Source organism: Lagenorhynchus albirostris, chromosome 8, assembly GCF_949774975.1.
Source record: "Lagenorhynchus albirostris chromosome 8, mLagAlb1.1, whole genome shotgun sequence".
NCBI lineage: Eukaryota > Metazoa > Chordata > Mammalia > Artiodactyla > Delphinidae > Lagenorhynchus > Lagenorhynchus albirostris.
Genome location: NC_083102.1, coordinates 96,563,068 through 96,575,679, shown reverse-complemented (window position 1 = coordinate 96,575,679; position 12,612 = coordinate 96,563,068). Strand labels below are relative to the sequence as shown.

Genomic DNA, 12,612 nt, shown 5'->3' with positions numbered 1-12,612 from the left:
TAGCCATCTGTATCTATATTAAGCTAAACAGGAGTTTATGCTGATGCCTCCACCTCTAACCCATAACCACGCGAATCATCCTAGACTGCTCTCTTGCTTATCTGTAGCCTCCCATGCCAATAGTGAGAAGCCCGGCTGTACCACCCTCACCATTTACATAATTGTTCATTTCCTCTGTACATATGTAGTAGTCTCAGAAAAGATAACTCATATCCCTGTGGAAAACAACCTTAGAATGAAGTGTCTACTGTGTACAGTTCCTTTAGCCTTTAGTCTTCCAGACACCATTCATTTCCAAAGTTACTTAGGTCAGCATCTTCTTCTACCACCCCTTTCAGAGAGGCTGTTTCGTACATTTTTAATACAGTTAGATTCTTGCGTCACATTCTTCCTTCCATTCTGGTGTTACAAAATCATGTGTGTAAAAAAGATTGTTGGGGGCGGGTGATCAAAAGAACACTATCCCTGGTTGACCCTCCAGCTGGACCCAGGCAATAGGAGACCCCTCACCCCTTCTGCTGTCCTTGTAATGTACGCTGCCTACCATTCCCACAGTGGGAGCTGTTTTCAGGGAAACGGCCTTGAGAGAGTAAGGTGTTGATGAGACCATCCAGTCAGTGTACGTGACTGAACCCAGTTAAGGCTTCTGTATAAACTTTAAGATTCTGGCAGAGTGGCTGCCCAGGCAAGCCTTGTAAGTTACTTCCCTTGCTTATTAAACCTGCCGCCTACCAATCTGAAGTGGTTTGCCTCTTTCTTCGGTCTCTCCTTGCCCTGGGTGTACGGGGGCTAGATTGTGAACGAACAAAGTTCCATTCAAAGTATAGGATAGACCAATGGGTATTAATGTGACAAAGTAGGAAACATTTATTGATTGGGTTTTCAGCTTCCATATTGCAACTAACCACTGAGAAACTACAATCTGTAGAATTTTGGTGTAGTTTCCAAGAATAATACTCACATTTATTTAAAAAGACAAACTACTATTTGTATGAGACTGGGTTTCTTTCTTTTTTCTTTTTTTTGCGGTACGCGGGCCTCTCACTGTCGTGGCCTCTCCCGTTGCGGAGCACAGGCTCCGGACGCGCAGGCTCAGCGGCCATGGCTCATGGGCCCAGCCGCTCCGCGGCACGTGGGATCTTCCCGGACCGGGGCACGAACCCGTGTCCCCTGCATCGGCAGGCGGACTCTTAACCACTGTGCCACCAGAGAAGCCCCAAGACTGGGTTTCTTATACTTCAATCAAAACAACATATTGCAATGCAGTGAATGCAGCAGATGAGAGAATCTTGCTGTCTTCAATTAGCTAGATAGTAAAGAGATTTGCAAAATTTAAAAGGATGCTATGTTTCTCATAAACTTTTACTGTTTTGAAGAACATTATTTCTTCATAAAAATATGTTAATACGTAATGTGTTTTTTATGGTTATTAGAATGCATAAAGAAATATTTAAAAATTTTCTCAGTTTTAATTTCCAATGTGGTAACTACCGATAAGCATAATCTACATAAAATATTGAAGACTCTCTGGAGTCTTCAATAAATCTTAAGAGTGAAAATGGGTCCTTTTTTTTCTTTTTCTTTTGGCCGCGCCTCACGAAATGTGGGATCTTAGTTCCCTAACCAGGGATTGAACCTGGGCCCTCGGCAGTGAGAGCTCAGAGTTCTAACCACCGGACTGCCAGGGAATTCCCAATAAATGGGTCCTAAGTCCAGAAAGTTTCAAAACCACTGCTCTAGGGCAATTTATCTGAGTTTGCCATTATTTACAATTCATTAGCGCCCATGCACTATGAAGATATATGTTAACGTGTAGATTTTAGGCCAGTAGAGATGCAAATCATTTCTATCCACTGGAAAAGATAATCTACATCATTCTGTAGGACACCAGCCAGCTTCATATCCCACCTAGCAATCTTACTCTGTTTTCTCAAAGTGTTGATAAATATCCAGTTTCTCCAAAAGCTTCTCCAAACTAGCTTTCTCATATCACTGGTTACTTTACTTAAAATGTATAAATGTTTCACATGTGTTCATTATATATTTGTATGAGTGTTATATTTTTAGTTTAAGATTATGCTTTGACAGACACTTAGGACACGTATACACGCTGGGTGTATACTACGCATACAATGTATATACTACACAAAAATACGTATGTGTATATTTCACAGGATGGCACGCCAGATTCTCTACTCTGCACCTAGCTCTTTCCATTTAATATTTGTGCATGCACTCACTTTACATTCTTGTCTTTTTGTATTTATGCACTTCACCTTGCATTTCACCCACGGCTCCGTTATTAACAGGACAGACACCACCCGCAAGCGCTCGCATTTCCTCTTCTGACGCGCCAGCAAAAGGCTCCCGCCGTCCCGCCTGGGGCTCGGGACACCCAGTTGGGAACACAACCCAAAGACCACGTGACAAAAGCGAGGCTCACGTAACACTTGCCCGCGCTACACGTCTTCCGTCCGTTGCCAGCATGGCCACTAGGCGCCCTCAGTCCCGCAGCTCCGGGCTTTCTTGCGTTTATGGGCCCACGTCCGCTCCTCTGCGAGACCGCTCGGGAAGCCAGGGGCGGTGGGAGCGGGGCCCGCGTCAAGTCGGCTCAAACTCAGCCCAGCCGAGCCCTACCGCTGGGGCGACCTAGCGCGGACCGGAAGTTTCACGGGCGAGCTGGCTGCCGGAGCCCTAATCCCAGCGCACCGGAAGTGGGCCCAGACCGGCGTCCGGGCCGCGCCCGCTGTGAGTGAGCTTCCCTCCGGCCAGCGACGCCATGGAGCCCGGGGCGGCGGAGCTGTACGACCAGGCCCTGTTGGGCATCCTGCAGCACGTGGGCAACGTTCAGGACTTTCTGCGTGTGCTCTTCGGCTTCCTCTACCGCAAGACGGACTTCTACCGCCTGCTGCGCCACCCGTCGGATCGCATGGGCTTCCCGCCGGGGGCCGCGCAGGCTCTGGTGCTGCAGGTAATGCGCGGCCGGCGGGAAGCTCGCGGTGGGGGGAGGCCGTGGGAGCCCCGACCCCGACCCCAGCGAGCGCGACCCCGTAGTCCCCGACGCTCCGGGAGCCCAGACCCCTGTGAGACCGCCGCTCCGTTCGCTGCCGGCCTCAGTTCATCCTCTGGCGCTGCCCCGGACCAGCCTCCTGGGGCCGCGGCTTCAGCAGACATGCTCTTGGGGTATCAGGTATCAGTTTACTCCTTCCGTGCGAGAGGGGCTGGCTCTCGAGCAGCCTGGTACGACCGGGTGCACTTGGATATCAGAAGTAGTACATCGACGCTCAGGGCCAGGGTTAGCTCCCGCAGCGTGTAACCCCCTTCGAGGTGCCAGGGCCTGCCAGTCAGAGAATGAAAATAGTGCAGGCTAGACGGGGGAACGGGCGGCAGCACGGACACCTGCACCCCAGAACTGCGACGACTGGACGTGGAAGGGAGACTGTGTGATTGATGGGTGTGGTCCCCCTGTTCGAAGTGTGACTTTTCAGGTCAAAGACAGTCATAGTAGTACTTAATAAGTTTACATTTGAACATATATCTGTACATCCCAGGTTAAGTTTATTGTCTGTTTGAGGTGCTAGTAATACTTATTCACTGACGTTGACGGGGTACTTGGAATGTAATAACCAAGAGTTTATGTACTGAATGTATTTATACTCTCAGCTGCCAGAAGCATTGGAGATACACTGGTAATGCAGATGGTTAAATAATGGTCTCTCTCCTTGGGATACTTATGCTCTAGTTAAGGAGGTAAAATACAGTAACAGAGAACTATGCAAGGCCAATTATGTGACAGAGCCCACTGGAAGGAAAGGAATAGAAATGATGGTTTGGAAATGGAGAAAAGTTTTATAGAGGAGGTGGGACTTTTTTTTTTTAACATCTTTATTGGAGTATAATTGCTTTACAATGTTGTGTTAGTTTCTGCTGTATAACAAAGTGAATCAGCTATATGTATACATATATCCCCATATCCCCTCCCTCCTGTGTCTCCCTCCCACCCTCCCTATCCCACCCCTCTAGGTGGTCACAAAGCACCGAGCTGATCTCCCCGTGCGATGCAGCTGCTTCCCACTAGCTCTCTATTTTACATTTGGTAGTGTATATACGTCAGTGCTACTCGAAGAGGTGGGACTTGGATGGGATTGAAAGATGGTACTTAGTCAAGCATTGAGCCTGTTTCTAGGAACCTGAGAAGGTAGAAATGCTGGTGATAACCTCCTACGGTTCTGTAGCGTTTTACAGTTTATGAAGTGATTTCAAATGTTCATCTTCTGAAGACTTGCTACAAGCTGCAGGTTGGTCAGGTATTTTCCTCAGTGCCTGCATGAAGAAACAGAAGTTTACAATGTTTAACTACCAAAGACAACATGGTCAGGTGAGGAGTGAGGGTGGTATTCAATTTCAAGACTTAAGGCTGTTCCTCACCCTTGTAGTTGTTAGGTGCCATCTGAGTGATCAGAGAGCTGTGTGTCAGAGATGGTTTTTAGGAGGCCCTTATGTCAAATTAATGCTTTCATGGAAGACTGTGAAATAGATAAGGTTGAATTTTATGTGGCAGATGAGGGTGCCAGTTCAGCAAGGTTAGGTGATTTGATGAAACTCATCATAGAGCTGGAACTCAAAACTTCATTTTTCGGATTCCAGATCTTTCTGTTCTATTATTTAGCCAATCCATTGTAGGTTGGGAACACTTTTGTCTAGGGTGATTTTTTTTTTTTTTTTTTTTTTTTTTTTGCGGTACTCGGGCCTCTCACTGTGGCCTCTCCCGTTGCGGAGCACAGGCTCCGGACACGCAGGCTCAGCGGCCATGGCTCACGGGCTCACGGGACCAGCCGCTCCGCGGCATGTGGGATCTTCCCGGACCGGGGCACGAACCCGCGTCCCCTGCATCGGCAGGCGGACTCTTAACCACTGCGCCACCAGGGAAGCCCCTGTCTCGGGTGATCTTTTGCAGAAAAGATGTAAAGGAGAAAGGAACATTTACTGAGCACCTAGTATGTACCAGTTGTTATGTAATTTACATTCTAGGATGTTATTTATTTCTAACACAACCTGAAAGGTTGGTCTTTTCCCTTGTTTTACAGGTAAACTGACAGGTAATTCATGTAAGACACCTACCATGTTTCAGACACCCTTAAGGTTAAGACTTGGTGAACAGTTTAATAAAGTGGAGGTGGAGAGCAGGGCAGAGAGAGGGTTGGGATGGGCCAGAGGTGATCCAGGGTTTCAAACCTGGGCACTGTAATAATGATAATGCATTCACTGAACTGTCACCTGAGTTTAGGGGAAGAAGCTTAGTTGAATTGGAGATTGCAGGCAGAAGTCCCTTCCCACAGGCTGTTGAATTGTGGGGCTGGATTTTAAGGGAGGTAGGGGAATCTGAGTGGTTTGAAGGAGAGGAACTGAAGGTGGAGGATAGCCCTTTGGGGAAGGATCCCAGAGAAGGGATGGGAGAAGGAAGAGGCTGTGTGAGTGGGAGGGGGATGGAGGGAAGTGGGCAGGGCAGTAAGTTTCAGGGAAACCAAGGGGGACAGTTTCCAGCAGATGGTTAGGAGGGGTGTAGTGTTTTTTTAAAGTGGTTCTGAATCATCAGTATTGCCCAAGGAACTTTAAAAGAGCAGATATTCCCTGGGTATTTTGGTTGGGTAGATCAGGGTAAGTCCTGGGGAGCTGTTCTTTTATCCACAGAGGCATTTGGCAGTGGGGTGCTTGGGGGTCTCTTCAGAACTCAGGCAAAGAGGGTTTGGATGGGAGTATTGGGGTACTCAGTTCTGGAACCCAAAAGTTCTCCGTTGATATTTTGGGGTATGGGCTGTTGATGAGGTTTAAGCCTTCTCAGACTTTTCCTGCTAATTCTTAGGGCTTGCACAGTCTGAATATACAGCTTGCCAGACCCTCAGCAGGAAAGATGCATGTAGAAATTGTATTCCACTCCATGATTTATTAGTATGTTTTAAGAAAACAATAATTTTGAATGACGTTTCATTCGTATCAGTGGATCCTCTGTGTTTATCCTGGAGTCCAGTTTGGCAAGCTTAGAGGTCCCCCCATGAGAGTCAGGAAAGCTGGCTCTATCTGTTCTGAGCTTGCTGGGAAGTCTTGGGAGAATCACTCTCCTCTCTGTCAGTTGAGAAGGTTGATTGGAGGTCAGGGACATCTCTTCCAGCTCCGCAGTCCAGGATTCTGAAATGAGTGCTGAGGTCAGTGGCGACATGAGAGGTGAAGCCAGGGGGCAGGCGGGGTGCTGAGTAAGCAGGGGTGGTGGGCGCCGCAGTGTAGTGAGGAACGTGAGGCCCAGGGTCCGAGGGAGGCCCCCGGCGTTTGGAGAGAGCCCCCCGGCGTTTGGAGAGAGCCCTTGCTGTTGCTTGTTTTCTGGAGTTAAGATGAAGATGTGTGGTGTCAGGAGGATGAATGGCTCTGAGGGCAACGGGTCTGGTGTCCGGTGTCACTGACGTGAGTATAAGAGGAGTGAGTCAGGGGCTCAGGTTCTCAGAAGAAGTGGAGAGAGATATTGTTTCCAGTTTTTAGCCTTAGAGCTTTACTTATCTTCCTCTGCCTACATCTCCTTTCAGTGTTTGGTGTGTTTCCTGTATAATTTTTTACTTTCTTCTTTCACTGGCAGGACCTTGGGCAGGTTACCCTCTCCGAGCTTAGTTTTCCATTATCTTTGAAATGTCAGTGCTGTCTTCCTCATGGCGTTTTCACGAGGGTTTTGAGAGAATGTCTGTAAAAACATTGGCATAGTCAGTAACTTCTTTGGTTCTGTCTTCCTGCCCAGTGCACGCAACAGTTATTTAGCACTTGTCTGCATTCTAGCCCTTTGGAAACTGACTCCTACACACGTTAAAACATTTTTATTTTATTAAGACTGTTTTTTAGAGTAGTTTTAAGTTCAGAGCGAAATGGAGGGGAACGTACAGAGATTTCTCATGTCCCCCCTGCCCACCCCCGCCTCCCCCAGCGTCCCCTATACCAACAGCTGCCACCAGAGTGGTGCATTTCTTACAGTTGATGGACTTACATTGACATATAGTCACCTAAACCCACAGTTTACTTCAGGGTTCACTCTTACTGTTCATTTTACGGGGTTTGGACAAATGTGTGGTGGCATGTAATCCTCATTATGGTACCACACGAAGTATTTTCACTGCCCTAAAAAAATCCTGTGCGCTCTACCTGCTGCCTCCAACCTCCCTCCCTGCATCCTCTGGCAACCACTGGTCTCTTTATTGTCTTTAAAAGTTTGCCTTTTCCACAGTGTCATAGTGTATGGAATCATACACTGTGTAGCCTTTTCAGATTGGTTTCTTTTACTAATATGCACTTAAGGTTCTTCCATGTTTTTTCATGGCTTAATAATAGCTCATTTCTTTCATCACAGAATAATATTCCATTGTCTGGATGTACCACAATTTGTTTATCCATTCACCTGCTGAAGGATATCATAGTTGCTTCCAAGTTTTGGCAATTATGAATAAAGTTGCTATACACAATCTGTGTACAGGTTTTTGGGTGGACATATTTTCAACTCCTTTGGGTAAATACCTTGGAGCGAGGTTGCTGGATTGAATGTAAGGGTCTTCTCCCACCCACTTTTCAAGGTGGATCTCCCAGCTTTCCTGTCTCCGGGAGGAGATACCATAGGATATATCTCCTGATGACCCTTCCTCCTGTATTCCCTCTGGAAGGTGTGCCTTTCATTCAAGGTCTGATGCAGAGCGCCTTCTTCCAAGAAACTTCCTTAGCTCTCTTTCACCGGAAATGCTCGTTTGCACCCTCATTCTGATGGCATCACATGTATTCGTCACAGCCTCTTCCTGTCAGAGTTGTCACATCTGGGTCTGTCCTGGCTGCACTTCAGGGTTATGTACGCCCTTGAATGGTGCATACAAAAGGCCATTTTCTTGTGCACTTTTTGGATGGAGAGTCCCAGCACTTTTGTGGGTGTGACTGTGGCCCCGAAAAGATTAATGACTGCTCCACACACCAGAAAGTGGAGTTCTTCGAGGTTGGGAGCTGTCATTTGGATTTTGGGTGCCCCTTGCACATTGTAGGCACATCATGGATGTTTGTTGAATTCCCAGGCTAAGACCCGCACCTTCCCTCAGCCCATGCAGTGTGGGAAGATAGCAGCAGTCCAGTGAGCCGGCTTGTATTTTGTGGATTGAAATTCAACTAATTCCCATCTTCTCTTCTTTCGTCTGAGTTGTTGGTGCCTTTACAGCTCTCAGTACCAGGACAGCGTGTTCTTTGCGTTTTGAACAAGGCTCTCTGGGGCTATAAAAGTAATGACAGGTGAGACCATTTAGTTATGCATCATTTAGACTTGAAAGTTGGCCTCATAGGCATGTAAATATTTTGAGCCTTGGCTTGTAAAGGTTTCACTTCCACTGATTTTGGAACTCCCCTTTAAAGATTGTTTTCCTAGCGGCATTTGGTGAAGTTGAAGTGCATTTCCATTTTGCCAATGGGAACATTTTTTTAGTCTACTGCTTTTTCATTCTTTATTTACCAGATTTTGCGGTATTTCTGCAGAATGTGTGGTACAGTACTGGGCGGATGAACTCATTGCAGGATTGCTGTTTGATTTTAGGTATTCAAAACCTTTGACCGCATGGCCCGTCAGGATGATGAAAAGAGGAGGAAGGAGCTGGAGGAGAAGATCAGGAGGAAGGAAGGGGAGGAGGCCGCGGCCGAGCAGGAGCCAGTCCCAGCCCCGGTTCAGGAGGTGGAGCTTGACTCCACCACAGACTCAGGCGGCCCTCAGGAGCCCCCCGGCCCGCAGGACGCCGTGCAGGAAGTGGCCCACCACGCCAGGGAGGCAGAGCCACCTGGAGCGGATGCTGGCGCTGCTGAAGTCCCAAGGAGCCCGCCAGCTCTTCCCAAGTAAGAATTTCTACTTTGTGGCTTCTTTCTTTTCTTTTCTTTTTTTCATCATGGTTTATGACAAGATATTGAATATAGCTCCCTGTGCTATACAGTAGGGCCTTGTTGGTTATCGATTTTATACATGGCAGTGTGTATCTGCTAATCCCAGACTCCTAACTTATCCCCACCTCCCTTTCCCCTTTGGTAACCATAAGTTTGTTTTCTGTGTCTGTGGGTCTGTTTCTGTTTTGTATATAAGTTCATTTGTATCTTCTTCTTTTTTTTTTTAAGATTCCATATATAAGTGTTATCAGTGGCGATTCCATATATAAGTGTTATCATATGATATTTGTTTTTCTCTGGCTTACTTCACTTAATATGATAATCTCTAGGTCCATCCATGTTGCTGCAGATGGCATTATTTTGTTCTTTTTTATGGCTGAGTAGTATTCCATTGCGTGTGTGTGTGTGTGTGTGTGTGTGTGTGTGTGTGTGTGTGTGTGTGTGTGTGTTTGTATCTCACATCTTCATCCATTCATCTGTTGATGGACCCTTACGTTGCTTCCATGTCTTGCCTGTTGTAAATAGTGCTGTAGTGAACACTGGGGTGCATATATATTTTCAGATTAGAGTTTTCTCTGGGTATATGCCCAGGAGTGGTATTGCTGAATCATACGGTAACTCTATTTCTAGTTGTTTAAGGAACCTCCATACTGTTCTCTATAGTGGCTGCACCAATTTACATTCACACCAGCAGTGCAAGAGGGTCCCTTTCCTCCACACCTTCTCCAGCATTTGTTATTTGTAGAGTTTTTAAATGACGGCTATTCTGACCTGTGTGAAGTGATACCTCACTGTAGTTTTGATTTGCATTTCTCTAACAATTAGTGATTTGAGCATGTTTTCACGTGCCTACTGGCCATCTGTATGTCTTCTTTGGAGAAATGTCTATTTAGGTCTTCTGCCCATTTTTCATTTGGGTTATTTGTTTTTTTATTATTGAGTTGTGTGAGTTATTTGTATATTTTGAGAATTAAGCCCTTGTTGGTTGCATTGTTCGCAAATATTTTCTCCCATTCCTTAGGTTGTCTTTTCGTTTTGTTTATGGTTTCCTTTGCTCTGAAGAAGCTTAATAAGTTTGATTACGTCCTATTTGTTTATTTTGCTTTTGTTCCTTTTGCCTTGGGAGACTGACCTAAGGAAACATCGCTAGTTTTATGTCAGAGGTGGCCTCTTTCTTGCTTGACATCTGGTGGTTGGGTTTGTCCCTAAGTGGGTCTTACTTGGTAACACACTGACTCTATTTCAGCATTTAGTTAGCTCTTCATGTTTGCAAACTGCCTTACAGTGTGTAGGATGGGAGGTCAGGTGGTTTCAGTATTCTTCCTTTTTCTCTCTATAGGGTAAGGTAATAATCTGCCCACAGTCAAACAGCCAGTTAAGAGCTAGACCAGAGTTAGAGTGCTGGGCTCATAGAGTTATGCATTCCCGTGAGACCTGCCTCTCTGTGTGTCTTGACTCTGTTTTTTCCCTGCAGGAGCGACTGCTGGGACATGGGCCCACAGTCCTCTTGGTCTGACGTACACCCGAAGAGGTTGTCTGGAATGGGGGACTGTGGACCCAGAGTCCCCTCAGAGCCTGCCACTTAGTAAATGTATTACCTTGGGCAAGCTGCATCACCTCTCTGTGTCTCAGTTTTCTCCTTTGTAAAGCGGAGGTGATAATAACAGCACCTCCCTCAGAGGCTGTTGTGAATATTGAATGAGCCAAGGGTCATGCAGCTGATGAGTGGTAGGGCTTAGATCAAGCCCTGTGCTGTACTTGTCCTCACTTTTCAGGAGTTCTGCTTCCTGGTGCTTCCCTGCCCCTGTTTGGGTGAGAAGAGCTGATGCCTCCTTGTGTATGAGCTGTGGCAGTGTCTGAAAGACAGCATGCTGCTCCTGGCCTGCTCTGTTCTTAGGTGAATTTGCTCTCTTCCCTCTTTCATGGGACTGTTCCCTGCCCTCTCCTGGGTTTTCTCTCCCCCTTGGCCCTTCTCTGACTAAACTTCCCTTCTGTTCTTCCCTCTCCTTGCACTCTCCCTCTAACCTGTTTTGGGGACTCTTTGAATGTAGTTCCTAGTTAATGAAGCAAAGTGAACAACTTGGAGTGGCATAAAATGCGGAGTAGGGGGAAAATAAACTTTGTGGAGATAGGTTGGGGCAAGACTGCAGAGTCTCAAAGTCCAAGATCGACTGCATGGAGGGTCGGTGCCCCTAACCCCCTGTTGTTCAAGGGAGGTTAACTGTACATGCAGAGAAAAAGCCCAGAAGGAAATACATTATGAATAGTGGTGGAATTGTGAGTGTTTTTCATTGCCATCGTTGTCCCTTACTGTATTTTCTAATTTTTCTACAATGAAGTATACGCTTTGCTTTACTAATTTTTTTGCGTTCTTTTTTTTTTTTTTTTTTTTTTTTTTTGCGGTACGTGGGCCTCTCACTGTTGTGGCCTCTCCCGTTGCGGAGCACAGGCTCCGGACGTGCAGGCTCAGCGGCCATGGCTCACGGGCCCAGCCGCTCCGCGGCATGCGGGATCTTCCTGGACCGGGGCACGAACCCGCGTCCTCTGCATCGGCAGGTGGACTCTCAACCACTGCGCCACCAGGGAAGCCCTGCATTGTTTTTATAATTTCTAAAAACTCTATTAAAAGGGGGGATTTGTTTTTAATTCCTGAGTAATAGATTAGAATAGCTGCCTTGTTATCTTGTAGAGACCCTATTTTTTATTCTTGGACCAATGAGTTGTATTCCAGGTTAGTATCAGCGTTAGTTTTACTAGTCCTGCCGTGGTGTAAGCATAGACTGAAGACTTGTGTGTGTTCCAGGAAACCTTAGTTTGGTGTTGCAGGCTCAACGCTTCCGTGGACTGAACCTTCTCAGCCTTCAGGTATTCACTGGTTTTCTATGAACAAAACAAGAAATTGTGGTCCACATCTCTCTAGTTCCATCTGAAAGGCTGTTCTGTGGCAGATCTGAAATGGAACATGAAAGCCATCCTTATCTTTGTTGTAGCTTTTGTGGCCCCCCAAGTCGCTCCAGTCAGTGCCCAGAATTGCTTATCCTATAAACTGTAGATCTGGGGGTTCTGTTAATTAAATAACTTAAGATAGTTGTTCTTCAGGTGACCACACAGAAGCACTGCCTTTGTGGGGCACCCTGTCCAAAAACCAGTTACATACCTAGAATCTGGGTCTGACGTTGCTGACTTCTGATTACTCCTGCTTGCTACCCATTTGCTGGTGGTTCTGCCCAGTATTAGGTAGTGGTGATGGCAACTTCGCTCCATCTACAGGCAAATCACACTTTGGAGTCAACCCCCTGTCCCCAGCCTAGGCCCTGCCAACCGTGGGTTAAAGTTTTTGAAGTGTACATTTTCATTTATACATAAAATAAAGTACAGATTTTTACACATAAAGCCACATGCCACCACCCTAGTGCTCAAAGTGCCCAGTTTTATTCCTTAGAGATGAGAGAATTTGGGTACACAAAAATTTCCTTGACCATACAAGATAACTTTGAGAGGTGCACATACTCTGCAAAGGAGCTTCACAGTTTATGAGTTATCCGTAGTGAAGATATTGTAAAAAGTGCTGCTTAGAGCCCCAGTGTTTATATTGTACTTGACCCAGTGATCTGTGCTCAAAGGACTTCTAGGGAGCTGGGAAGCTTTCAGAAATGCTGATGACATTACTAGTGCTGT

At 46.4% G+C, this 12,612-nt stretch overlaps 1 protein-coding gene across 1 annotated transcript in view; it reads left to right on the top strand.

Annotated features, from left to right (window-relative positions):
- The first annotated feature begins 2,608 nt into the window (after positions 1-2,608).
- NUDCD3 (NudC domain containing 3) overlaps positions 2,609-12,612 on the top strand; it is a 73,541-nt gene continuing 63,537 nt past the window's right edge. The window contains exons 1-2 of the mRNA XM_060157407.1: positions 2,609-2,971; positions 8,597-8,889. Of these exons, the coding sequence (XP_060013390.1) occupies positions 2,780-2,971; positions 8,597-8,889 (485 nt within the window). The 5' untranslated portion in view covers positions 2,609-2,779. The remainder of the gene's footprint in view (positions 2,972-8,596; positions 8,890-12,612) is intronic.